The 27,121-nt window shown below is 54.7% G+C and overlaps 1 protein-coding gene across 2 annotated transcripts in view; it reads left to right on the top strand.

The window, feature by feature from the left end:
• TEX264 (testis expressed 264) overlaps positions 1 to 26,205 on the top strand; it is a 37,438-nt gene extending 11,233 nt beyond the window's left edge. For both annotated transcript variants that reach the window (XM_027886225.1, XM_027886226.1), the window contains exons 5-6: positions 18,915 to 19,086; positions 25,364 to 26,205. In XM_027886225.1, coding sequence (XP_027742026.1) covers positions 18,915 to 19,086; positions 25,364 to 25,677 — 486 coding nt within the window. In that variant the 3' untranslated portion in view covers positions 25,678 to 26,205. The remainder of the gene's footprint in view (positions 1 to 18,914; positions 19,087 to 25,363) is intronic.
• Positions 26,206 to 27,121: the final 916 nt, after the last annotated feature.

Genomic DNA, 27,121 nt, shown 5'->3' with positions numbered 1-27,121 from the left:
TCCCCATGACACAGCTGCCTGTCAGACCTGGCAGTCTCGACTCCCAGGAGCAAAGAAGAGCTCCAGCAAAGCTGGACTCTGCCTAACTTGGAAAACTGTAGTTTCACCTCTTTAGATGGTCTTGTAAAGGTATACTCCAACTTCAGCAAAACTTCAGCCTTTTTCCTTCCCCTGGGCTCTGTATTCACACATTCCACACTTCCATGGGTTGTGAATCACTCCTTTGCGGGGCACATCTTGGGCAGCAGTGGCTGATATGGGCTCTGTGATGCCAGGGAGGATTTGGGAGGCTCTCAGGTTGGCTCCTGCCTGACACAGGCTGTCATGTTCCTCCACACCTTGGCTCCCTGTAGAGGGAGCAGGGTGCTCCACAAGGTGCTAGAAAGACATGACTTGCTCCTGTTCACAGCCAGGGAAACATGTTAATCCTTTGACCAGTAGCTTGGAGCAAGCTTTGTTCCACTTGTCAGCTACGGCAGTTTAGGCTGCAGTCACCTCTTGCCTCTCTCTTTGCTGAGCTAAATATACAGAGCTTGTAAAGTCCTCCACTGCCGTATTTTCCAATGGTTTCCATATTTTCTGCTCTTAATTCCTGGGTTCTTTTTTGGACTTTTTTTTTGTACCAGCTCTCAGCTTAGAAAGTTCTCTGACTTGTCAGCAGCACAAATGGATCCTTTATTTCAGCAGTAATCTTATTGCTGTGGCACACAGATCTCTGGTGGTGATCTTGTCCCCTGTCATGGGTTTGTTCTGAGCCAGCTAATAGCATCTTCAAGTGCATGCCTCTGTCCTTTGATGGAGTTGTAGTTTCTCGATTAAAAATGGGAAACGATGCCAGGTCCTACCTCTTCTCCGAGCCTGATTGAATGGCATGGGTGCTGATTTGTTTATCAGTCAAGCCTGCCCTCCCCACAAAAATAAATCATGTTTACCAACAGGTTCTGACAGCTGTAAATGTGTGTTGGTTGGCATTAATTATGCTGGTTTCCTGTGCTTCCGAGTGATCTGGTCCAGTTGCAGCCATCCATTTATTTTGCCTTGGCTCAGTCTTTTCCTGGCCAGCCTGTGCTTGCCAGAGTCAGCTATTTACCCACTGAATGTTGGCAGGTACAGGCTGCTGTCTCTCCTGGGACTTCCCAGCATCTCCAGCTGGCCAGAGATCACCTTTGACATGTGGAAGCTTGTCAGTGGGGAGTTCAGCATGTTGAAATGTGTGTTATCTGGGCCTGTGAGCCGTGTGTTATATCTTCCCATGGAAGAGCAAACATTTCACTGGCATCCTCTGCCCGTGTCGTCTGGCTTTGTCCTAAATTCAGGACAGAAATACTCCGTGAAAACTCCTCCCTTCTCACTGGTGCTGCTGTGGTTTCCCCTGCTGACATGTCCGGGATCTGTGCCATCCTTGAGACTTTCCTCCTCTACCCAGTGCCCCAAACAGCTCTGTGACGTGGATGTCTGTCTGTCTGTGGGGGACTGGGAGCCTGCACATGGTCCTTGGTGCCCAGCGCCCTTGTGAGTATGGCTGCACCTCATCTTTCCCCTCCTGCTCCCCTGACCACACTGCTGAGGCTGCTGGCTTTGCTCAAATCTGTGGAAAATCCTTTTCTCCCAGCTGTTACAAATGAGGGTCTGTGGAGCCACGTCCCCATTCCAGGTTTGTGTTTTAAAGGCGAAACAGCGAAGCGATTTTTTTGCTTGGCTGTGTCAGGAGGCTGGCATTGGGGGTTGGGAGCTGGTAAAACATTTGCAAAAAGGGCTCAGTTATTGGGATGTTTTTCCACTTAAATTCTTTCTCCTGGATGATTTAGTTTATTTATTTCGGGCTCTGTGCATGAAGCATTTTTAAATGCCAGCTCGTCCAGGCTGCAGTCTGCACATGCATGAGAGCTCATCACAGTGGCAGCTTCAGATGATCAATTCCTGCCTGAATTTTCCTCCAGAGGTCTAGGAAGCCCTACAGATGCCCAGCCCTCTCTGCTGGTGCTGTTCTTCACTCACAGCTTCATTTGTCCTCATGAACTCCTTTGGTCTCCTGCAAGCTCTGGAGGACCATGGGCTGAAGACCACTGCCCAAGGTGGAGCCCCTGCTGAGCCAAGGCCACTCAAAGTCTCCCTTCTTGTATCAATGGGTCATGCTGCAGAATACTCCTGTGGCTTTCTGGGAGATGGAGCTCTCCATCCAGCTCGTGCCCTTTTCCCGTGCTCCAAAATGACTGTGGGGATTGGTTTACAGAGAGAGGATGCTGGGGGGAACAGGTGGTGCCTCAGCTGCCTGGCTGGGTGGAATGACCTTCAGTTTAAGCCCCTGTGCACTTGGAAATAGGTCTGTAGAGTTCCCAGGAAGACAGGAGGTTACCTGATGCTGCTGGTAAGTGATCCTTTCACACCAAATAATAACGGGCGAAAAAAGTCCTAGAGAGTCATAGAGAATTTGACATGTCTAACTCATATTGATGGCAGGGATGAGACCAGAGCTGACAGTGTGACAGGCTGCTGGGCCCTGGGCTGGCAGGCATTTGGAGTAAGGATACAGATTCTGGGGGGGAAGTGTTTTCAGAGCCTCTGAATGGGTACCAAGCCAGGCTGTAGGTCGGGTCACACATGGCTCATGCACTGTTCACAAATCGTTCCTGATTGCCCACCAGCCTGGCTGATGTTGAGGATGAGCGCTGGAGTGACTTGGGGAAGAACACCTTTAGTTGGTAAATGCTCTCTGCCAGGAGCCAGTGAACCTCTGGATCTTGGGCTGGGTGGGAGGAGCAGGCAAGGGGTGGGCATCGTGATGCTCCAGCTCGAGCCTGTCCGAAAGGTGACGTGCAACAGCAGGAAGAGGAGAGGGACCCTGAGGTGTCTATGCCTTTGCGGGCACGTTCATCTCTCGCTGACCTGCACTGACAGCTGGTTTTCAGTGGGCTCTCTCTGCAGCAAGGCCGCTCGCTCCTGGTTGGCAACCCCCAGCTGCATGTCACATCACATCAGTTCGCGCATTCGCAGCGACTTTTATTTATTAAATATTTTTAGCGACAAAACCATCCAAGGATGTTTCAGTCCTGTGACCTCGCCTTCAGCATGGAGTGGGCAGGGGAGGGCAGGATGCCCACGAGCTTGGACTGGGAGCCGAGCCAGGTGGGAAAGGGAGTTTTGGTGGGCAATGTCGTTTAACGCCGCAGGGACCTTTGGACCGTGCTCAGGGTCGGCTCGTGCAGCGGAGCAGGTCCGTTTAACCTGAGTCTGCGGGGAAAGCTGCTCCTCCTGTGCGGCTAATGGAACATATGGGATCCGGGGCTCTGCATCACGTCTCCTGCCACTCGCAGCAGGCGTCCCCACTTCCCCATTTCTCCAGAGGAATCTGGCAGCCCCAGGCCACTACTCATCTCCTGTCAACTCCTCCCTGGTCCTTGCGGGCAGGCGGTGAATTAACGCTGGCCGTGCTTCATATTCAGCGCTGGCACGGCCGACCTGTGCCAGGCACACCGGTGAGTGGTGGCTGGTGTGTGCTGCTTTCCCAGCCTGTGCCAGTGCTATTCCTGCTTCTCCTCGGCCTTGTGCCTCCAAGCACCTTTCTTCTTGCAAGCACAGGTGTGTGGCTTCTGTTTTGGCTCTGCTGTTCTGTTGCACGGGGACAGGTGTGAAACTGCAACTCCGACAGGATCGCTGCTTTGACCAGAAAAGGTTTGCTGACCAGCTTTGAGTTTTGGTAGTTAAAAAGGCTCCTTTCCTGCCTCTGCAGCTGGTGTCATGTGTGAAATCACCCATTTTTTCCCCCAATTTTTGTTGATTGCATGCAAGAATCTGTCCCAGCAGCAGGCAGGAGAGTCCTGATCCCAGGGAAGCAGCTGGTGTATGATGCAGGCTCCTGGCCACCGTGGCGTCCCCAGTTCTAATTGCTCACAAAATGGGAACAGACCGGGTTGTAAGAGGCCTGGAAAAAGAGTCTGGTCCAGCCTTTTCTGGGAAAGGGAGTGTGGAGGAGCTTATCTAGCATCCAGTTGCAACTTGAAAGCTTCTAGTGATGGGGACTCCACCACAACCCTGGGGAGGTTGTTCCAGTTTGCAACTCAGCCCTGGGTCTCTGCCACTGTAGATGCTTTTCTGTATATCCAGCAGTTCGATCCTATTACCATCCCAGCTCCTTTTCCAGGCAGCTCCTGGAAGAATAACAAACTTTTAGCACCTGCCTTCCCATGTATGCCAAACTGTGTGGGCATCCCTGATGACCTGACAGTCAAAAGCCTGGCCCAGTGCTGGCTGTTAGCTGGTGGTCCTGCTGGGGGGCATTTTCATCCCAGGAGATGGCAGGAAGCCGCCTCACTCTCCCAGCTGCTGCTTTGGAAGCTGGGAGAGCAGCCTCTTAATGACTTATCCAACCTTGCAAAATTATTACAGAGATGAATCTGCTCAAACACAAAGATCTGCTCTCCTCTCTCCTTTGCAGTGAGGATTAATGTTCGTGGAGGAAACCGAGGATGTTTCATCCAGCTGTCCGAGGGAGAGAAAGGAGTGAAATGGTTTGCCTTGGGCAAGGAGGGACAGTAAAATACTACAGTGCTTTTCTGTCAGATCTCTTTATCGACTCAATCTGCACGTATGCTTTCCCCAGATGTATTTATAGAGAATCCCAGAGGATGCAGTCAGCTCAGAAGGTTTTCTTTGTCAGGCATTGGAGATGTGTCTTGCTCTTTCCAGCAGCGACAGTGTCCCAAACCTTGGGGTCTTCCCTTCTTGACAGCTAGTCAATTAATTCAAGGATGAGATTGATCTGCCTCACTGCAATTATTTTAGCTGGGATCTAATGAGTTTTGTCTGGACAGGTTCTTCCCCATAGCCCTCTGAGCCAGACCTTGCCAGCTGTGCCAGGCTTGAGAAGCAGCAAAGTGAACCTGATGAAATGCGAATCACCTCAGAAATATTGCTCTTTTCCAACAAACGCTGTTGCCCCAGTTTCCCTGGCTGTGAAGCTCCCACTTTGAAACCTGTGGAGCAGGCAGATAATACATTTGAAAGCAGTGGCATTTTTACCTCCAGAAAAGGGACCATTGTGCTATGACTAACTTGCACTTTTTCGTTTCTAGTTAGGTATAAAAGGATAGGAAAGGCCCCGCTCTGGGGAGCTCAGGAGAACGAAAACATTTCTCTTCTGCACAGAGTCAAAATACGGACGGATGAGTCGCGGGGTTGGGTAGTGATTGGATCACAGGGATGAAAGAACAAAGTCGGTTCTTGCTCCTTCTCACGCTGGGAGCTTGTGTGCCATAGGCAAGGCTCAGGCTCTGGGGCTGCACCGGTGGCTGGAGCACCAGAGGGGCAGCCGAGCCCAGCTGTTTGCTCCGAAGCAGAGGGTCACACTGGGAGTCCCTCGGGGTCTCCTTTCGACAGGGAGATAAATATACACACACACACACAACCCCCTGTCATCTCTGCCTGCCTGCAGCAGCTGCTGCCCTGTGGATGCTGTTTGAGTTGATGCCACTGTGTGCGGGTGGCCCTGGGAGGAGGCAGCAGGCTGGAGGTGTCCAGAGCTGCCAGTCCTCATGGCTGTGGCAGGTGTGGAGGTGCCCGCATCCTGGGGAGGCTTTCATGGGCTCAGCATGTGTTTTTCCTCTGTTTGTGCTGTTGCCTGGTGGCTGTCTCTCTGCCTGGACCTGTAGGGACTCACAGATTTTGAGAAGTGGATGCAGGGCACAGGGAGGTGCAGTGGTTCAGTGCACACCTACATACAAGCAGTACATCCCATCCTGCTTTGAGGAGCAAACACCCAGTGCTGAAGTCAGGTTGTCCCAACAGGCTGTGGGAAATCATGCTGCCAAATCCTGCAGCTTGCAGCCTGGTCTGTAGCTCCATGAAAGAGGAAGGTTGAGCTGTGCCTAATTATTGGCTTGCAGGTTTTTGGAGATTGCCTGTAAACCCTCAGCTCTAGGATTCCTTTTGTGCCTTTTCCATGTGGCAGCTTATTCCAGCCTGTGCTTCAGCCAAACCAGGGGAAATCAGAGCCTTTAACAGAAATGTTGGCAGTTTGTAACTCCATCACCCATGCCCAGGGCCGGCAGGGATTACTTTGTGGCCAGTGTGCTGGGTGGGTAATCATCTGGCCCCAGATGGGGGGGCATCTGGCTTCGCCTGACTGTGTAGGAGTGAGGAAAGCCTTTCATTCCCCTGCTGTCAGACCACAGTGGGCAGAGTGGACTGAGCTCCCTGAGGACTGGCTGAGCTATGAGTCAGTGCTTGTCCTCTGTCACCCTTGAGCTGACTTCTCTCAGAATCTGGTGCAGTGCCTAGTGATGGCAAGACACCGAAGGTACCCCCAAGAGCAGATCAGCACCTGATGGACCAGTGCCTCCAGCTTTGCCAAGGCACCATTCTGTTTCTTTGTCCCCAACCCACCCAATGTTTGTCTTTCCTGGGCTCCTTGATGCTGTGGTGAGAGTGAGGAGGTGGAGGCTTGTGCCTGGCTTGAGCATGGGCTCATGTTTTCTGCTGGGATTGTTGGAGATCAGCTCTCCCTTAGTAGGGTGCCTCTGCTGTGCCAGGGCTGGTAGCAGGGCTGGGGCTGTAGTCCAAAAAAGGATGTGCCTCCAGCACAGAGGAGAGGAACAAACCTGCCTAAGAAGGGAGATGACCAGGGGGAGTCACCTCTCCTGGGTACTAGAGATGAACTGGAGAGAGGTTTCTGCGCTGACTTAGAGCAGAACCCCGATACAGCTTTTGGGACAGGATCTGCCTCCTCTGGCACTGGGATAGCAAAAGAGAGACACTGGGGCCACAAAATGGAGTCACTGGTGGGGCTGGGAGTGTGCTTGTCTTCCAGGCCACTGACGTCTGGGTTTTGCACATGTACATTTTGCATGGCTGCGTTCCTCCTAAAGCTCAGCGAGGCTCTGCTGATCTGAGGCTGAGCTCCAAATTAAATGACACCGAACAGTGCAGCTTTACATTTCAAAGGCTCGGAGCGGAAGGATGCCTGGGACTTTCTGGCGCTGTGGAGTAATTGGGGTGATTTTTTTTTTGGCGGCTCGCACGATGACCGCTGGGTGCTTGCTCCACAGATGGATGGTTTTACCTCTTCGTCTTCTGCTGATGTGAGGAATTATAATAACACTGCAGGGATGAAGAGGGGTGACAGAACACGGTACAATGGGGAGAACAAGTTAGTAACTGCTCTGCATCCCTGTGTCTGACTGCTTATCACAGTAATAACTTGTGGATGGGCACACATGTGCATCGCAGGACCCCTGAAAACTTCTGCTTCTGTTCTCCCCTTCCACACACCACCAACCAGGAGATCTGGTCTATTTAAAGCTGCTACAGTGTCTATTTCCCTTACCTGTGCAGCTCTGCAGGATGAATCCTAAGGCAAAAGTGCTGCTTGAATGTCAAAGACAGAACTCTAAGGCAGCTGGGAGAGTGGTTGGTCTGGGAGTCCCAGTCCCAGCACAGCACTGGGGGCTGCTGCCTTTCAGATGAAACCCAAAGGGGTGTCCTGGCCCTGTGGGAATGAAGAGGATGTGCCATGGCTGGTCACAGAACTGCCCTGTCTGCAGCTGCTTTCTGGCTTCGTGCATTTGCTGATGGGCTCTGTTCCCATCCTGTAGTTAAAAGGCATCTTGGGAAGGCTGGAAGGAGGAAAACCATGGCTTTGTTCCCACTGTGGACACCTGCGTTTTCACCCTGGCACTGGATGGCCAGTTACTCTCACCTACTCCTCTGGGTTTTATTTCTACCGGGAGCTGATGGCAGCTCCTTGACACGCAGGAAGGTGGATATCTATCATCTGCTGTGGCCAGCTGCTCTGCTTTTCACGCTGTGCACATTCACAGCTTGGGGTAAGGTCCGCCCAGCGATACAGTAACCAGAGCGTGAGTTGGCAAAAGCTTATCAAGAGGTCAGTGTCAGAGAAAGATTAGCTCCCGTACTTCTTTGCAGTTCAGGAGAGGAACAAAGAGGAAGCGGCTGCTGTGGCTGCAGGAGCTGCCTGATGCTGTGGGCTCACACTGGAGGAGCCATGGGGTCCTCTCTGTGCATCTTCCTCCTCTCTCACATGCACCTCTAGGTGCCGTGTTCACCTATCCCTCCCTTGCTCAGTTCTTGTCCCCCAAGAAGACCTCACCTGCGTCTCCCACCAGTTCCCCTGCAAAGCTCTGTCTCCTGGTGGGAGCTACTTTGGGAACCGTAGCATTGGCTCAGCTCTGGTCTTATGCTGTTCCACAGGGCTCAGGACCCGTGTCCAAATCACTCCCCTGTCGCTATCCGAGACCCAGCACCCTTCCTTGGACAGAGCTGCAGTGGGCAGTGTACACTTCTGCCTGTGACAAGCCACATCTGCTTGGGAAAGGGCAGATGGGGACAGAGGTGCAGATGTGCTTGCCCAAAGTCCTCCCCATCCTCCATGTACTCAGAGCTTGAGGAAGGACATCACAGCACTGGGAAGAGGAAGGATGTCCTCCAGGTCTCAGAGGGCACTAGTGAGGATCTGGGGCAGCTCTGGAGGCTGATGTGCTGCTGTGAATGATGTTACACAGGACTGTGTATGATTTAGGGTACCTGGGAGAGCAGAGCAGTGATGAAGATGGGGAGTTGGCTCCCCAGCAGGGGAAGATCTGGAAAGCTGAGAAAATCTGGTGCATCTCTGGAGTGTTACCGGCTCATCAAGCACCTCTGGGAGCATATGGGACCCGGAAAGCCACAGGCCTGTGGAAGGGCAGAGTCAGGCTGGGCTCTGTCCTTGCCTAACTGCTTCCATTTCACCTCCTGATTGATCTGCGCAGTCAAACTGATGATCCAGTGCTGGCAGAGGAGCCGTCGCCAGACTGCAAAGGTCGCTGGAAGCAGCTGCTCCCCTCCCCTGCTGCCTCTGTTGCCGGCAGAAGAGCCTGGCTTTGGAGGCACTCAGTTTGTGTCCCTGCTGGCACTGCCAGCCATTGCCTCTCTGCACACCCGGCACGCTGCAACGGCGCGCTCAGCAGGCGCTCTCCTCTCCTGACCGAGGTAATGAGCCCCCTGGGACCCTGTGCTGGGGTCCCTGGTGGGCCAGAGTGGAGGAGGTGAGGGCTGCAGAGCAGGGGCAGGCGCCCAGCCTCACCTCGCCTCCCCACGTCAGCTCTGAGCAGCGTGGATGGAAAGGTCAGTCAGCACATGGGGCCGCCGAAATGGCACGTCCTGGCTCGAGGACACCTGGAGCTGTCCTGAGGTCCCTGGTGAAGTTGCCTGGTGCCGCTCATTCGCCTCCTGTACCCTCTCCTTGCCTCCTGTGCGTTCCCACCCCCTCCCGTGTTGCAGGCAGCCTGCCCGTCCCTGTGCCGTTCGCTTTCTGCCCGCCAGCGCTGTTTGTTTGCGCTGGGGATCTCCTCGGGCGAATCGTTACCGCCGCTGGCGAGCGGTGGCTGCAGGCTCTGGGGGCTTCATTAGCCGAGCTCACCGGAGGAATTATCACCACACTGGGGCTTGCCGGAGTTTCTGGCTCTTTGCCCTTTGCCTCGCAGGATTGCTGCCTTTTTGGGGAGAGGTGCAAGCTCTTGGACGTGGGGGTTTGAAGGCGGCCTTCCTAGAAACCTGTGGGTAAATGCCTCTTATTCATTTATAAACATTCAGGAAGGAGCTTGTCCTGGGCTCTGGCTTGCTTTTAAAACATGGGGATGTCTGTTCCCGGGGCAAGGGAAGGAGAAGCAGGCAGAGCAGTGAACTGAGGGTGTGTGGTGGCCCGTGGTTGTGTGTTTTACAGCAGAGAGCCTGGGCAGGATCCCTGTCACTCAAGTCAAACCTGGATTTCCCTGAGTAGGAGCTCAAACAATCTTTCTCCACTGTTGGCTGCACTTAGCTGATAGCTTGGAAGATACTCCCGTCCTGAAGACTTGCTTTCTGATGTCAGATTTGCCAAGGGGTTGTACTTGGGATGGATCATCTTGCCTATTCCTTCTCAGAAAACCAGGCTGAAACCTGCTTAATCTTCCTCTTTGGTGACTTTCCCAGATTGCAAATGAGGCCAATAAGCCTGACAGTAAGTCCCTGTGGGTGGGGAGGGAAGGACTATTTTGTCTGGGAATCGGGCGGTTGCATCGTGGCTTTGCCCTGGGATGCTGGTGGCTTTATCTCTGCAAGTTCAGTGAGGTTAGGTTCTTCAGCTTCCCTTTTTGGCTTTCTCAGCTGTGAGGGGATGGTGTGAGGCTGAGCTTAGCTCATCGTGAAATCTATTCCGTGTAGCCTGGGAACTGGGGGCGTTGCAGAAAGACAAGGTTGTTCAAGGAGGTAGGAAGGGACAGCAGGGTATTTATTCCACTGCGCCATTTTCTTCCTGGGGGTATTAATGTGACACATGTCCTGAGTTTGTCCTGGTGACAGACAGGCTGTGGAAGAGCAACTGGAGATGCCTGCAACCCAAAAGCAAGAGGAAAGGGTTGAGATTTGGAAGTCCTTGGCTTGGGAGACTGAGAGCTCCACATTCTGTGGGCACCAGGCAGTGCTGCCCCTGCTCCACCTCCGTTGCTTTGACTTCACCACACAAGGATTTCATCACGGGAGAGAAGGCTACGTGAGAAGGCTGGGAATGAAAAGCCCCCACTGGACATACCTGTTGCGGAAGGGCAAGTACTCAATTGAGTGGTGGCCCAGGAGAAAGCCATCCAGGTGGGTTGGAAATGTCCACCTGGATAAGGAGCAGTCCAAGTTAGCCATAGAAGATCTTTCACCACGAGAAACCACCTGCTGTTGGGTGTCTCTGGACAGGGTGGGGCACGTTACTCTAGGTTGGGGCTTCCCCTCCCTGTGAGCAGCCTAACAAAGGCACGTTTCAAAGAAGCTCTTTTTACCTGCGTGGTGCCCCACACAGGGTGGGAGGCTGCAGTGCAGTGGGCTGCCTGGCCGAGGCAAGACAGACAGGAGAGCATCTTGGATGATGATCCCTTTCCTGAAAGGCCTTGCCTTGACAGGAGACAGAGAAATTGCCACAGCTGCTGCTCCTGGCAGCCTTGCTGAAGCAACAGAGCAGGCAAAGTGATTTAGCATCACTCCAGTCATCCGTGATGGCAGAGATCATGGCATCAACCCCTTCAGCTCGGCGATTAATGCTGAAGAAGCATCCTCCGAGGGCTGGGAAGAGAGCGTGGGTCCCTGGAGATCTCTCCGAAGCAGAGGCAGCCCACTCCAGCTGTGGTCCTCCTCTCCTGCAGTCTCATCCACCTCCTTTTGTGTGCAGCTGTTGACCTGTGTGCTCCCACAGCGATGGCATTCCTAGGAACTGGGACAGGAGCATAGGCCTGGTTCCTCCAGTGAAGAGAGATTATGTGGATTTACACAGGTTTCTTGTCGTATAATGACTCAAATCCAGTATTTGAGCTTTCAGAGTGGTTAAAACCAAAGTCCCTTTCAGAGAGCTAGTGTGTGGCTGTGATGGGGAGGGGGGAGGAGAAAATGGGATGTGGTAGGGTCGGGTAGGAGGAAGAGTGTGAGAACATAAGAGTGGAGCTCTGGGAAGCTGGTGAGAACTGTCTGCCCAGCTGGCTTCACTTACGCATGGTGGAGCAAGGCAGAACTTGAGTTTTTAGGAAGATTTTTTTAATACGAAAGTTTGCTTCACTTTTGAAACTCCCTGCTCCAGGACTAATTACTACCAAATAACCATAACACCAGGGGGGACCCAAGCCATGTATTTGCACCATCTGCTCCTTATTCTGCAGGTGACATTCCCATGGTTGGAGGCAGTAGGATACATCCCTGAAAGCACATGTACCTGAGCATGTCTGGGCTGACAGTTTTGTCCAGGGCTTGTCCTTCCTCCACACTGGGCGCTCTGACTGCTTCTGGCTGCTTTCTGAATGGTTTTATCTCAGTGGGACTTGCTGCTCATCTCATCTCTGAAGATGGGGACTGCTCCTGTGTGTGCTGCAGAATTTCTCTTGCAGCTCAGTTGGGTTCTGAAAGGGGAGGAGGTCCAGACCATGTCTGTATCCACAGTGAGGCAGAGCTGGAGCTCTCTCCCTATTGCTGGAGGACAGGATGTGATCTCCCACCATGCCAGGGAGGAAAAAAGCGTTCATGACTCTGACAGCAGCTCCCAGCAGCGACCTGGGTGCCTGTGCCTTGTCCCTGCCAGCCTTCTCAGGGTGTTGGGACCTCACAAACCACCAGCCCACCCAGGCTCATTCCTTTGCCTCCCAGTTTGGCTGTGCCTGGCAGCTGCTGTTTTGCAGCTCCCGCCCTGGAGGAGCCATGGGAGCAGCTGGGTGATCCGGCCCCGGGAAGCGCAGGCGGGCGAGGTGTAAATTGCATGGCGGGCTGCCTTCGCTGAGGTGAAAATGAAAAACTCTCCCAGCTATCAAGCCCGGTGTTTCACGGCTCCCGTGGTCCAAATGCACTCCCACTCCCTCTCAGTGCTGGGGAGAGGATCTCAGGGGCTGATTTTCACCTGCCTGTCCTAAAGCCACTGTGCAGGGCAGTGTGTCCTGGCTGCAGGCAGGACAGGGGCCTGCTGTGGGAAGTGTGTTAGTGCCGAGGGCAGGGAGGGATGCTGATGGCGTGGGAGGTGCTAATTGCCAAGCTCTGTATCCTACTACCTGGAGGATTTGTTATCCTTTGGCGAGACTTTGTTTTCCGCTGCTGTAGCGCTGGTTCTTCCTGCTGGCTGATGGAAACGGCCTTTTCTCGATTGCAATAATATCACCTTCTGATTCTGAAACACCTTGCAGCCCAGAGGATTTGAAAGTAAAGTGCACGTGCGTGGGAGCAGTTTCATTACCTCTGAAATGTGAGTTTCTCCAGGCTGGGAAGCAGCAGCTGTTCTGCAGCCCTTGGCAGCCTGCTGTTGGCAGCTGTGCTGTGTGCTGGAGCTGGCTCTGAGTGCCATCCCACCAGGAGGCAGGGCCTGCCCGGCTCCACGAGCACCCAGCTTGGCCTGCAAGCTGAGATGTTGGGGTTTCCTTGATGCTGGAGATATTACTGGTGTAAGGTATGTCTGCTTGCCTCTCCCTCCAGCCATGTGTCCTCCTTCTGCCCAAACCATCTCCTGGGCTGATGGCTCCTTCCCAGCCCCTGCTTGACTTCTGTCCCTTGGTGGGCAGTCCTGGGCAGCCAGACTTCATCCCTGTCTCCCATAGTCAGGCTGTGGCTCAGAAGGGAGAATCAGAAATCAGGATTGGGTTTGGAAGGGGCTTTCAAAGGTCATCCCTCTGCTGTGGGTAGGGACATCTTTCACTAGACCAGGTAGCTCAAAGCCCCATCCAGCCTGGCCTTGAACACTTCCAGGGGTGGGGCATCCACAGCTTCTCTGGGCAACCACTTCCAGTGCCTCACCACCCTCATCACAAGGCATTTCCTCCTTATATCCAATCTAAACCTGCCCTCTTTCACTTTAAAACTGCTGCCCCTTTTCCTGTCACCACAGGCTCTGGTAAAAAGTCTTCATTTCATTCAAGCCCCCTTTAGGTACTGGAAGGCTGCAATGAGGTCTGCTTGGAGTCTTCTTCAGGCTAAACAACCCCAACCCTCTCAGCCTGTCTCCATAGGTGCTCCAGCTCTTGGACTGTTTCTGTGGCTTCCTCCGGACCCACTCTGACATGTCCACAACTGTCTCATGCTGAGGACTCCAGAGCTGGAGGCAATATTCCAGGTTGGGTCTCACGAGAGTGGAGCAGAGGGGGAATATCCCCCATCCCCTCCCTCAGACTGCTGTCCATGCTGCTTTGAGTGCGGCCCAGGATGTGCTTGGCTTTCTGGGCTGCCAGTGCACATTGAAACAAAGTTTGAAACCCAGGGAGGAAGGGATGCCTCTACTTTTTTTTCTTTCATCATCTCAGATGTGGGACCAAAGCAGTGTTTAGCCTCAAGGAGAAATGGAAACAGGAACATCCCTAGTCTGTGTATGGGACAGAGGGGTGGCCCAGCAAAGAGTCTGTCCCATGGCTGAACTGGGAGAGCGCTGAAGGGCACTGGGTGCTGTGCAAAATGAATTGCAAAGCCTCCCTGGACTACCTAGCGCCCGTGTTCTAAGATAAGCAGGGATGACACACCGAACGTGGAGCTTGTGAGGAAGCGAGGAGGATGTGGCACACAGCGCGCTCCCTCCAGTCCTCGCTGGTGGCTCAGTTTCAGCTTTTAATTTTAGCAACTGATTTGGGGCTGTTCAGCTCCAAGCGGTTTTGTTGTTTCTTTAAAATCCCTGGGACTGAAGCGTCCGACCCCATCACTGAGAGGATGGATGTCTCCAGCTGGAAGGAAGATGTGGGGGAGTTGTGTTGTCTGAGCAGGCAGGAGCTGCTGGCGTGTGAGGACAGGGCTGGTGGGTCCCCTGGGGGTCTCCCCATGCTCTGCCAGGTGCCAGCTGACTTGCCAGCACTAACCAGAGCAGCCCAAGAGCCAGAAGGAAGCACAGGTGAAGGGAAGCTTGTGGCAATGAGGGTGTGATGATGCTCTAGCTGGTTGGGGGGTTGCTGGTGAGCCATGCCAGGAGGTCACGGTAAGTAGTCCTGGGGAACTGTGGGGACAGAGGGCTTGTAGCCAGAAGCAGGGTGAGGACAGTAGCTGCCTCTGCACTGCCATCCCAGCAATCATGGAAGTGTTCTGGGGTCAGCTGGAGCCTGATCGCCAGCGTGCCCGGGCATGGTGAGGTTTCAGAGAGCATCCACAGGGCTCATTTGTGGTCTCCTAACAAGACAAATTCTTCCAGCAGTGGGAGATGAAGCAGATCCAGTTGGTGACATTTGAATTCCTGAGCAGATGAGCTTGACAGAGTGACAAAGCCAGTCCCCGCAGTGCCCCAGCTCACCTTCTGCTTCCCAGCAGGTGCTGAGGGGCACGGCGTGACGCCAGCACCCTGCCGCCTCCTCCCGCCTGTGCACAGTTCTGCTGGGATTGGAATGACTGCGGGTCGTGTCTCAGCCCCCTGGTCCTGTGTTCCATAGCCCTGGGGCTGCTCTCCTGCCCGTGTGGGGAAGTGGGGGCATCTTCCATCTGGAAGGCTGTGCCCAAGCCATTCCATGGGCAGATGATGGTATCTGTTCCCTATGGACAAGTAGTAGGAGGAAAATTTGTGTTGCCAAAGAGGTGCCACCTCCTGCTGCTTGGGAAGCTCTCCCAAAGTGCTGGTTCGGTGTGTAATCCTGTTGTCCTTCCTGATACATGAGGCCAGGGGATTCTCCATTCCTGGAGGAATGAGAGCAACCTGGAGGAAGGAGAATCAGGGAGTCACTGATGGTTGGTGGTTTGGAAACAACCTGGGTTAAAGACTGAGCAAGGTGCTGTTTCACCTGGAAAAGAGGATGCAAGAGTCTTCCCTTACAAAAACTCTTGCTCCCAAGAAGCTGGTGAGAAGCACCGCACTATGTTCCACAGATGGGCCGAGAAGAAGTTAGCATTGTGGGAAGCAGTGGATCTGACACAGCAGGAGCATTCCAGAGCTGCTGTGCCTTTTGGAACTGAACTTGTGGACTCTGGATGGATTTGCCTTTGCTGTGTATGTGTAGATTGGCTGTATGGATTATGTGCAATGAATCCCATGCTTTGGGTGCCTGGTGGAGGGTCCCACGGGGAAATATCTTTGTGTGCGGCGCTGCCACCTCCATCTCTGCCATAGGAAGGGAAAGTTCCCAGCACAGGCTGAGGAGGGAGGTGTCACCGGATGACCTTGTGAAGGGATGAATCCCCTTCCCTGCCCTACTTACTGGCCCTGCTGTCCTAGCCAGCAGCCTGGCCCTGACGCCGTCGGTGTCCCACTGTTCACCTCTCGCTGAGCTCCTCCGCCCGTGTGAGACAGCATTGGATTTGACTCCAGGGCTCTGCCTTGCAAACTCCACATCCCCCTTGCTGCTCCATCTGTTGGCTTAGCAGCACAGCTAGTGAGGGGCTCCCTCCTCAGCGGCAGTGCAGCATTGCCTGTTGAGCCTCTCTGTTGTTTTGCCATATTGTTGAGCCTTTGCTAATTCGCTCTCTGCTTACGCCTTCGCCTTTGGACTCTGCTCTCCAGTCTCTCCGGGTTGTTTCTTTGCCTTGCAGCCTTTCTCTCCACTGGGATAATCCCAAACCCATTCTGTCCTATGCTGGCACCAAGCCTCCTGATTGCATTTTGCTGCACTGTACTTGCCTGGCCTCTGCCTGCTTCCTAATCTCCTTTGGTATGATCACAAGGCTGATCTCCCTGACCCTCTTCGGATGATCCCCTTGTCCATTTTTTGGATGATCCCCTTATCCATTTCTGTTGTCATGGCTCCCCATCTCATTGCCTCTGCCCTTTCCTCAAGTCTTTGGTCAGCGTCATCCCTTTGTCTCAGGCTGGATGGGACAGCATTCCCAGCTGCCACCTCCCTGCTCCTTCTTGGGGATATTGTCCTCTCCTGAGCCCACGTGCCAGTGCTGAGCTCTGTATTAGCCGTGTCAGGGGCTGAGGCCAGCTCACTAGCCTGGCTCCCAATTTGATTTGTGCAGGCATAAATTAGCACCACCAGATCTGGTTTCTCTCCGTTTCATTTTGGGCAAAACCCTGGATGAAATGGGAAGAAGTCAAGTGTTGTAGCTGTCCATAATAAGGCAGGTGTGGGTTTTACAGTGAGTGTTTGGCCACTTCAGCGTCATCCCACTAACCTGGTCTCTGGGCATGGGCTTTGGCTCCAGGGCACTTTTGCTCCTCTGGCTTCAGGGGCACAAAGCTGCTTCCCACCCTGGCAGGGTGGAGAGTCCTTATCTCTCTTATGGGATAATCTATGAGTGTGAAGCAGCATTTAGCTCAGGAGCCAGTCCAGGACCCTGCTCTTCACAGAGGTGTGCATTTTTATTCCTTAAAAAGCTAAGATTCCTGTATTTCATATGAGTGGAGGGGAATGTTGTTTGTGCTTTGGGGGAGTCACTACTATGGCAGTGTGATTGGAAGGGCAGTTGAAGCAGCCTAGATATATTGTTGGGAGAGTTTATGTCCCAGATCTGCTCTTTTGGAGTCTCAGGATGGCCTTTGGGAAGTCATCTTGGGATGTCTTGGAGGCCAGGGTGGAGCCCTGAGGTTTTAGACTGGTTAGAGTTTAGTGAAGGTCTCTTTTCTCTAAGATCCTTTGAGCTGTCCCTGACTGCAGTAAGTGGTGGAGGGCCAGCTGGGTGCATCCAAAAACACCCTGCAAAGCTTGGAGATACCCATCTCTGGTGTGTGTTGCAGTAACCTAAAATAAGAAGCCGAGCTGAAGATTGGCGGATGGGCTTGTGGTTGGTAGAGCAAGGGGCAGAGCAGTGGGGAGGGCTCTTGTCTGCGTTGTTGCTGAAAAAGCAGGAGTGATATGAACCGCCTCTGCTCTGCTGCTAAAAACAGCCCGGCTTGTTTTTATTTAATACAGTTTTGATCCACAGGCCTCAGCGTTTCACCTGCCTGCGAGTGGGAACCCCGGGCTCCAAGCGCCTTGGAAGCCCGCCTGCGTCCCTGCGCGTCCCCGGGAGCACAAATATGGTTCCTCCTTGGCTGGAGGAGGAAACTGTGCCGAAATTCAGGCTCAGAGGCATTGGGATGGGATGGGTGAAGCTTCTGCTGGGGTCGTGTTTCTGCCACTGTGGTGCTGCTGGGTAAACTGGGGCTCTGCACTGCCAGCTCCTGCAGGCTTTCCCAGGAAAATGGACCCGAAAATTGCTCACGTGGGATTTTCTCCCTGTCTTGCTTGCGCAGCGTCCTGGCAGCGTGGAGGTGGCTCTTCAGGTATCCTTGCTGCCAGCACTGGGAAGAGGGTCAGTGTTGGCTCATATTATGGATCCTGCCTGGTGCCGGTATTTGTCTGGGAAATAAATGATTCTTAATCACATTGGTCCATCCCCAGGGGTGAAGGGGGTCAGGAATGAACAGGCTTTTGTAAGGTTGTGATTGATGTGCCCATAAAGCTCATGCTTGGAGCGGGGCCAGATGTGGCTAAGGAGAGTCCCAGAGGAATGGGGACCCTGCTGGAGGATGTCTGGGCAAGCCACATCAGTGGGCCATGATGGAGGAGGATAGCTGAGGCAGGGAGGAAGAGGAAAATCGTTGGGTCAGGGAAGAAGAAGAGAATAGTCAGGGCAAGAGGGAGGAAGAGAATAGGGAGCAGAAGGAGGAGGATAATCAGGATGGTTGCAGGGTTAAATAAAAGCTGTCAGTGATTTGAAAAGGGGAAAGAAAGAAAAAGAAAATCCGCTGAAGAGACACTCTCCTTTCTCACCCGGCTTGTAATCAGCCGCCCCCTCTGCCAGTGAGCAGCTGGCGGGCGGGCGGGTGAGGAGGGGGTGGCAAGAGGGGTCCAGCTGCTCCTCGGCCCTGCCCCGGCACCCCGAGAGTCCCCACAGCCCTGGCTTGGTGTGGGCTGCACAGCCCAGGGGGACATGCCCCTGTCAGGGGTCCCTTGCAAGGCTGGGGGGTCTGAGGTCTTGAGGATTGCTGCCAGGGGGAGGTGGGGCCAGGAAGAGGAGGAGAGGGACTTGTCTGAAATGCCAGGGATTCATCTCCCACTCCCCCTGCCCTCGCTGTTCTGAAAGGAGCTGCTTGAGCTGTCGGCTCTGGATTATATTAATTAGTGGAGAAGTGCAACGCCTGCTTGTGGGGCTGGGCTGCTGGGAGGAACCAAAGATTTGGCAGGTCTGTGCGAAGCAGCTGCCCAGGTCCCCAAAACCCCTCGCTCCAGCCCAGAATCAGTACACCAAAGCCAAGGCTGAGCTGGGGGAAATGAATCTCTCATGCTCTTCTGTATCTCCTCCTGGAGCCCGACTGGCTGTTTACCCTCAGGGCCAAACCTGCCTGCCCTGGTATGTGCAGGCTGTTGTGACAGGGAAGACACCACGGTGGTTTTGGGATGGGACCCACCGCTCCTCAGTGGGTCTCCATGTCTATGGGCAGAGTGAGTCAGTCTATGGCACAGCCATAGGTCCATGTGGCGGGGGGCTGCTGGGGTAGGGGGCGAGGGCACAGCCCTGACTCATGGCTGCCTGCTGTCTTTCAGGAGAGGAAGCTGTGTGCCCACCCCCGGATCGAGATCTACAAGCAGGACCGCATCTACTTCGTGTGTCCCCTGGCCCGCCAAGGGGACTTCTATGTGCCTGAAATGAAAGAACTGGAGAGGAAGAGCAGAGCTGCTGCAGTTGAGGCCGAGGATGCCCAGACAGACATCACAGGTATCCATCCACGGCTTGCGCACGGGCTCCATCTTCTATCAGCATCAGCCCACACAAAGGTGGGGGGCCCAGTGTCTTCTGCCTGAGCAGACAGAGAGGGACTGACCTGTACCTACCTAGTGCCCAACCACTGAGTCTCAGCACACATCTTTCCCTCGCTCTGGGCTGATCCCCAAGGATCTTGTCCCCAGGGTGTCATGCCGTGCCTCAGGGAGCACCCAGGAACCCCTGCAGTGTCTGGGCGAGGGCCAAGCTGCCACTGAGCCACTGTCCCACTGTTGTTAGCGCAGAGCTGAATCTCACAGCTTTTGGTTGCAGCTGGGCTTGTTTTTCTCTTTGTCATATACATCCTCCTTGATCTCATCTTCATCTGTTACATATTGGGACTGCGAAGAGCTTAAATACCAGGTTGCTGTAGCTGGTGGTGGAGTTGCTTGAGAGCATCTGCTCAGTAAGATCTGTTGGAGCCTGGATGTATTCATACAGGAAGGGACCACAATGGCTGTAGGCGCAGAACAGGAGTGCTATAGTAACCCAAAATGCTGATTGCCTTCGCCGGCCCACGTGCCCCAGTGCCTATGAAATGTGGGAGCCGGCTATCCGAGCATTCCTGGGTGCTGGACAACACACCCGAGCTGCTGCTGGCAGGGGCAGCCACCTCCTCCTGCCCCACGTGCTTGTGTAATGGGCATGAAAAAACCATGATGGCTCTGCTTGCCTCCCAGGCAGTTGGGTCATTTATTTTAACACATCTTCGGGTTTGGGGCACTTTAATTCTTAATCGCGTGCAGCGTAAAAGCAAGCCTGGGAATTGCTTTCTGGGAGCTCTGTCCATTTAGCGCCGCAGTGAAGAGTCTAATTGGAGCTGTTTCCCAGCGCTTTGAGGTCCTGTATTTTCACGGTGCTCACTCAGCTCTTCTCCTCTTTTCCTTGTGTTCCTGGTGCTGTGGGCACCAGCCCGGCTTGGCCAAAGGTGCCGCAAAGCCACTTGCTCTGACATCTTCCCATGGTTGTCCCTTGGTTTCGGAGAGGTATGACAGGATCCATGGGAGCAAAAGCAGCTTCAGGGTGGTGTCTTCAGTAGCTGCACGTGCTCCTTTGTGCCCCAGTCAAGTGGTGCATGATCCTGCAGAACATCCAGGGATGCTGGGAGCAGCCGCTGCCCTGCGCCCTGGCTGTCTCAGTGCTTTCCGTGGGATGCCGCTGCCAGCACCTCTGTGAGGGGAAGTCCCCTGCCTTGCAGGAAGTAGGGCTAGGAAGGTCTTTCCAGTTTTAGATAGCAAATGATGCTGAACTTTCTTATGTGGGAGAGCCTGGGCTGGGCTCTCTGGCAGCAGCTCTGGACCAGCTTCTCCAACACCCCTCCCCTTCCAGCCACACAGATGAGCTTTTTCAGTGCAATCTGATGTGGTGTCACCTGCTGAGTCTGCACAAAACCATTTTAAAATTATAATAATAGCTGTTAGGTTGGCCCCACCTCTAAGGCTAAAGAGCTGGGCTTGGATGTTGCACTGTGATTGTCACTGCTGGGCAAAGTGGCAGAGCCAGGTCTGGCAGGGGGTCACATCCTTGCTCTGGCCATTGGAGATGGTCAAGGATGTGGCAAACCTCTGGGTTGCTTGTGCAGCTCCTACCTGAGGATCTTGGTGGTCCCTGTCATCTCCTGCATCCCTGTAATGCCATGGAACCCCAGACTGGCACAACAAGGAGAAAGCTCCTTGAGCCACAGCCCTTTCAACAGTCATGACAGCATGAAGCCTGTGATTTCAGAGTGAACATCATGTTTAGTAATGCTCTGTGTGGACACAGCACCAGTTGGTCACAACTGATGAAACTCCCTGCCAGCAGCTGGATTATGCTTTCCTTGCATTAAAGGCTTGAGATGTTCCAAGTGGAAGGTGTTGCCATTTCTCCTCACCTGTTGATATGGCTGGTGCCAGACAGTACCAAGTGACTTGGATGTGTAAGAAAAGCCTGGATTTGTTTTCTTGAGCCTCCTGACCTTGGAGCACATCTCTCCATTCAGGCTGTCATCTGCTGTCCTTGTTCCTGAGCTCACCCTGCAAGGTGCTGGGTACCTGTGGCTCTGAGCAAAGCCAGTGACCACAAAGGCTGTGGGACACGGTCCAGGGTCTCTGCTTTCTGCTGCTGCCCTGCACAGAGCAGGGTGCTGGCAGCTCCGCTGAGGACGGACACACTCAATATGCAAGGCAGGGGCCAGGGGCTGTGGCTGTCTCTGCAATAATTCCATCCCTTCTTTGCGATCGTCAGGGTCATCGGAAAGACAGGAAGCATTTTTGGAAGGCGGCTGATGGGTCTCCAGGGGGCCAGTGTCAATCACGATTAGTTGTTTTGTACTTAATTATTTTCTGGGGCTTTGGCATCAGCACGACGCTCAGCAGGCCCTCGCTCCCGGCTCCCTCTCGGCAGTGCTGACCCCGCTGCGGTGCATGGAAGGTGAAAGCAAACAAAAGCAGCCTCTTGACACGGGCTTGCTGGCATGAACACAGATGGTTCCTGAGCACGTGGCTCTGCCCAGAGTCTCAGGTGATCATTTTGCTCGAGCTGAGTCTGCCCAGCAGCATTCAGGTATGACTGATGGATGGCATCACCCACTGAGCCCCAGTGCCATGGGGGGGCACCTTCCCTGATGTGTTCTGCCTCATCCCCGCTTCTCTCCTCCAAAGAGCTCTGCCTGTTCCTGCCTGCCCTTACATCCCAAAAAGGGGCTCAGCACACAGCTCCTGCCAAGCCTTCCTGCTGGTCTGCCCGCCCCAGCCCCTCTCCTGGGGGCTTGTGTGCGAGCTTTGGCAAGCTCGGAGGAGCTGTGCCCCCAGCAGCACACTGATCCAGTGTTTAGGGGCAGGGAATATTTGGTCAGACAGGGAAAAAGAGAGGGCCTGGGAGCACCAAGAGGACAGCGATGCTCAGGCATCAGTGTCACACTGGGGCAATGCAGGAGGGAAGCCTGACCTCATTCTGGATCTGGGAATGCCACTCCCTGGGATGGCACAAGGCTGAACTGCTTTAGAGAGTAGTTCCTGTTGCACCCATTCCTGGGTGGTCTCTTGGAGTTGGCAGTTTGACATCCCTTTTTCCTAGGTGGCCCTGGCCTTTTTGGGGCTCCTCAGCACCCTGGCATGGCTTCACCCCAGGCTGTGCCTCTGTTTCCCAGATGAAAGCTTCATGGATTCCGTGTTCCTACTGAGTTAAGGTGCAGTGGGATGGCTACGCCATCCTTGGAAGAGCAGGGTGGCAGAGGGGTTTCCACAGGGTGACTGGCACCTTGCTGCATGCCAGAGGGAAAAACCACATTTGGCTGGGGTGCTGGTCTGGCTCCTGGTGCAGGAACTGGCCTTCAGAAGGTGGATGTAGGGAATGGGCAGTGGCTCATAGGGAAACCAAGCAAGGTGTGCAGGGAAAGATGGACAAATGGGTGTGACAGCTGCTGGAAGCCTCTGCCTGTAAGATAAGAGCTGAACCCCTGCTCACCCTTCCAGCAGGGCTTTGATTGCCTTCTTGGAGCCCCCTGCACTGCCTGCCTGGCCTCTCTGGGCTGTGCTGGGACAGCTGGGAGTTCCTGCCACATCCTCTGCCAGAGCTGAGCCCTCATGGTCCCCAGCTTTGTCTGTCACCCTGCCCACCCCAGACATCCATCCTGGCCAGGCAAAGCGGCCACGCCAGAGCTGGCCTTGTCCTGTGCAGAGGAGAGCGAGGCTGCTGAAACGGGCAAATTTGCCAGCTGAGGCTGCTCAAACGTGATCAGAAGTGACAGAGCAGTGACAAAGTGCCTGGCTGAAAGGAAACAGGACTCGATTTATTGTCACCCTTTGAGCGAGGGAGAGGAAGGCGGCTACAAGGGTGAGGGCAGCAGTGCTTTCCCACAGTGGTAGCTCGGAGCAGTGTGTAGGTCAGCTTCATCCATGTCTTCCCCTTCCTGATCTGCTGCTCCCCTCCTCAGGAGCTTCTTTGCTGTGTGGCATGTGACAGCTTCTGACCCAAAAATGGCCCTGGGGGTGCCAGGGGAGGAGAGCCATGCAGGCAGGGCACAGCTTGGGGGGTCGGTGTCACTCCTGTCCCGGGTTTCAGAGGGACGCAAGATGACTACGAATGATGTGAGCTGTCATGAAGCCATGGTGGGAATGTGTCCATGTCACCTCAGGCCTCCAGTTTGGCCAAACTGGATTATTTCTTTTCTTGATATCCTCACTAGAGATCTGGCAAACCCTTAGTTGGCTTCAAAGCTTGGGGGTCGCACACTCTCATCCATCTCCTGCAGCTCTCTGTTTTCCCAGAGATTCCCCGCTGACCCACTGCCCTGCTCAGGTGGGACAGCACCTCCCACCTTTCTGCTGCCCGCTCAGTGGCTGCCGTCCCCTTCAGTGAGCGCCTCACCATAGCGTGCAGAACATCCTTTTTAACTTAGAGCAAATGTAGTTTCCATGTCGAGGTGCTCCCCGATGCTGCAGCAAAGGCAGCGCGTGTCAGCGGGCAGCCCTTCGCTCCTTTATGTGGGGGGGGCACCAGGCATCGCCTGGGGGGGCTCAGCTGGTGCCACCTGCCAAAGGGTTTGCACACTATGGCCAAGGTGACAGGGTGGAGGCTCAGGCTCCTTTCCGAGCGGGATGAAGCCAATATGCCATCAGGTGGGATGGAGCAGTGGCTGCGCTGTGCCTGTGGATCTTTTCTGGCTGCTCCTCATCCCGCTGCCACTGCTCGGTCCTCTCCGAGCAGCCGTCACTCAGCTGGCAGGACCATGGGATGATGCTGCTCAGAAGGCAGAGGACTGCCATTTACAAGCAGTTCTGCTGGCAGCTGCCCAGGCTGGGAAGAAAAACAGCGCAGGGAGGGATTTAAGGATTTTTGGAAGGCAAGTTCCCTCCTTGATGGGTCTCCTCCAGGAGATCAGTGGCTGCCACAGGGCTGGAGGAGAGCGAGCAGCCCAGTCCTGAGCACCGCGGAGGGAGGCTGGAAATGCCTGTGGGAGCCTGGCACAGCCCTGTGTCGGAAGCTGAGGAAGAAGCTGCACCAGCAGGAGACAGTGTGAAGGAGAGGGCTCTCCTCTCCCACCTGGGAGCCTCTCTGTGGTCATCACCATCTTCTTCACCACTTCCCAGCCCTGTTGGTGGGAAGCTGCAGCCCTCCACCAGTGCTGCTGCTGAGCGGGGCTCCTCCTGGTTTCCCTCCTGGTGTGGGGCATGATCCTCGGCAAGGTCACCTAGCCTGGCATGGATGGAGGTGCCAGGAGGCAACAGAGCCCGGCACACACTTCCCACCAGTGTGAGGCAAGGGGGGAGAAGATGGAGCAGGGAGGGCCACGATGGAGGAGCCTGTCCAGTGTTTGCTGACGTGTCGTAATTAACAACATGTATCTGTGATGTCATAATTAACCACGTGGATCTCTGATGTCGTAATTAGCAATGTTTAACATTTTTTAGGAGGGTTTTGTCTCGTGGCTGGTTGCTCCGGCAACAGCACCGAGCTGCTGGTCTCAACCTGACACGTTCCTCTCCTTGTCGACTCCTTAATTGTGTTGTCGATGGAGCTAATGAGGCAGGGATCCGGGGAGGGGGCGGAGAGCCCAGGGGTCCGCCCCGGCAGGCAGGGGCAGCCCCCGGGGGGGCTGGGTCACGAGAGTAGGTGTGGGCTGGCAGTCAGGTGATGTGGAAAAGCGCGGAGCGAGCTAGGAAGGCTCTCACCATCCTCTGGCGCCCTGAGTCCTGTCTGCCGCTACCCTGCCTGCCTTTACACTGCTCCCAGAGCTGTGGGGAGCCAGGGAGTGGGAGCAGGTTGTCGGGTGCTGAAGGCACCAGAACGCCCTGGCATGAGGCTGGACCTAAACCTACCTCTGACAGCAGCACATCTGAGAACCCCCCCCGTGTGCCACCATCCCCTCAGGTGCTTCAGCATGGTGCCCTGCCAGGGACAGGGTTGTTCCCCAGCTCCCAGGCTATGCATTCTTCCTAAGGAAGGGCTTGCCAGATCTTTGGTGTGTGCAGCTGTGGGGCCAGGGCGTAGCCAGGAGGTCAGGGCACGGCTGGGAGCTGTGGGTTGTTTGTACTGACTGACTCGGTGACCTGATTTCAGAGAGTTGCTTGAGTCCAGCTTCTTGTCTTAGCCTGGTCACATCTCAAAGGATGTGACAAAATGTAGGAGCTGGTCTCTGCTGTGGCCTGATGTCTCTGAGGTTTCTGGTGGCTTTGAAGCTTATGGCACTCCATTCCCCATCATCTCCTTCCCGCGGCATTCACTCCCTCCCCTTCTCTTTCTATCCCAGGGGTTGACACCATGAGCGAGGCGAGCTCCATCAGCATGGAGGCCACAACTGACAGCAGAGACACCTCGGTGGCCACCTCCATCCTGCTGCCCTTCCCAGCCAGCCGTGGCCGGGAGGAGGCGGACAACCGCAGCGAGCACAGCTACAGTGAGTCGGGAGCCAGCGGCTCTTCCTTTGAGGAGCTGGACCTGGAGGTCACCGGGGACGGGGAGGGAGCCCCGGGTCTGCTACCTGATGTGGGCTATGCAGGCAACCAGGAGGTCACAGACAAGTGGACCAAGGAGCCCATTGCTGCTGAGAGAGGAGAGGAGTGAAGCAGAGACCTGGCTTCCTCGCCTCCTGCCAGGGTCTGAGTTACTGGGAACCAGTCGCCTTTCCCACCTCCTTCCTCTCCAGCCAAGAGATTTCGGTTGCTGATTCCCCCCAGGACCTGCTCTCCCTCTTTGCAGAAAGGGTGTTTGACTGTTTTGGGGGTGCTGGGAGGTGGGGAGGTTTTCTGTGGCGCTCGGCGGTGCCTGGTGGGTGCAGTTTGGGGGAACAGTGAAATGCATTTGCTGTTTTTGTGTGTCTGGGTGCGTCGGAAACTCCTCGCAGGTGTCTCGGGCGTGGTGGTGGATGGTAGAGGTGTCCCCCCTCGTCTCTGCCCCTCTCACCCACAGCTCCTCTCTGCCACACCACCACATTTTCTAGCACCAAAGAGCTGTGAGTTTGGTTGGTTGGTTGGGTTTGTTCCCCTCTTCTCTTCCCCTTGCTGAACAATGGAAACATCCCATGTAAACCTGGTCCTTCTGGCACTGCCACGGGCGCTTTGGGGTCTGTAATAAAGTGGATGCTTTTCCTCACTGGTGGCTGGTGTGTTGCTCTCTACCTCTTGGCCGATCGTACCATCCTGCCCCGTGGTAGAGAGTGGGCTGTGGGTGGAGGCTGCTGGTGGGCTGCCCTGTGCCCCCAGCTGAGCCAGGGAACTGCCCAGGGGCTCTGCATCCCTGCTGTTCACACTTGCTCCCTGCCCGGGCAACCCACTGGGGGCACGGACACCATCCTGAGCTTCTGCAAGCTGTGGTGGGAGCAGGGAAGGGTCCCAGTCACTGTGCCGAGCTGTGCCAAGCTGGGCTGAGCTGGAGGGAGGTGGCATCCCTGCTCCTCATGGGAATATGCAGAGTAACACCAGTAAAGCCAGGCCCCTGAGCTGCTGATAGGCCCCCTCCTGTGGCAGGTGACACCAGACTCCCTGCACTGTGCCTTCCTGAGTTCTCTTCTGCCTGGTCCTGCAGCTGTGGAGTGCAGGCAGGGAGGGCTGCCCATGCTGGTCCCAGTTCCCTGTCCCCCAGCTTGGGACAAGGGAGCAGCCTGGACATCATTGCCATAGTGTCCCGGAACAATTCCAGGTACCAGAGTACTTTGCTGAGTGCCTTTGGTGCCTCCAGCAGCCCAGGGATTGTTTCCTGGTGGTCAGACATGACCAAAACCCGGGACTTAGGGTGGGGGTGCAAGGAGCAGATGAGGCCTGGTTGTACCTCTGTGGTGGGAATGTGTCCTCCCTGGCTTGGAAAGGTCATGATTAGTTCTTATCCAGTGATTGACATGAGATTGTTCATAAATATTTTGTGCACTGAGTGATAAAATATTAAACTCCTCCAGCCCACATGGAAAAATATTGCTCTTCCCAGTGTTTATCTTTGTTGCTGGTTATTACAAAACTGCCAAGCCCCCTGAAATATTTATGCCTTGCTGAGGCTCTGTGGGGGGTTGGAGCCA

The sequence above is a fragment of the Empidonax traillii genome, unplaced genomic scaffold (assembly GCF_003031625.1).
Source record: "Empidonax traillii isolate 1590-97213 ecotype Southwest subspecies unplaced genomic scaffold, ASM303162v1 scaffold182:size1009393, whole genome shotgun sequence".
Classification (NCBI taxonomy): domain Eukaryota; kingdom Metazoa; phylum Chordata; class Aves; order Passeriformes; family Tyrannidae; genus Empidonax; species Empidonax traillii.
This window is presented reverse-complemented; position numbering and strand designations above follow the sequence as displayed.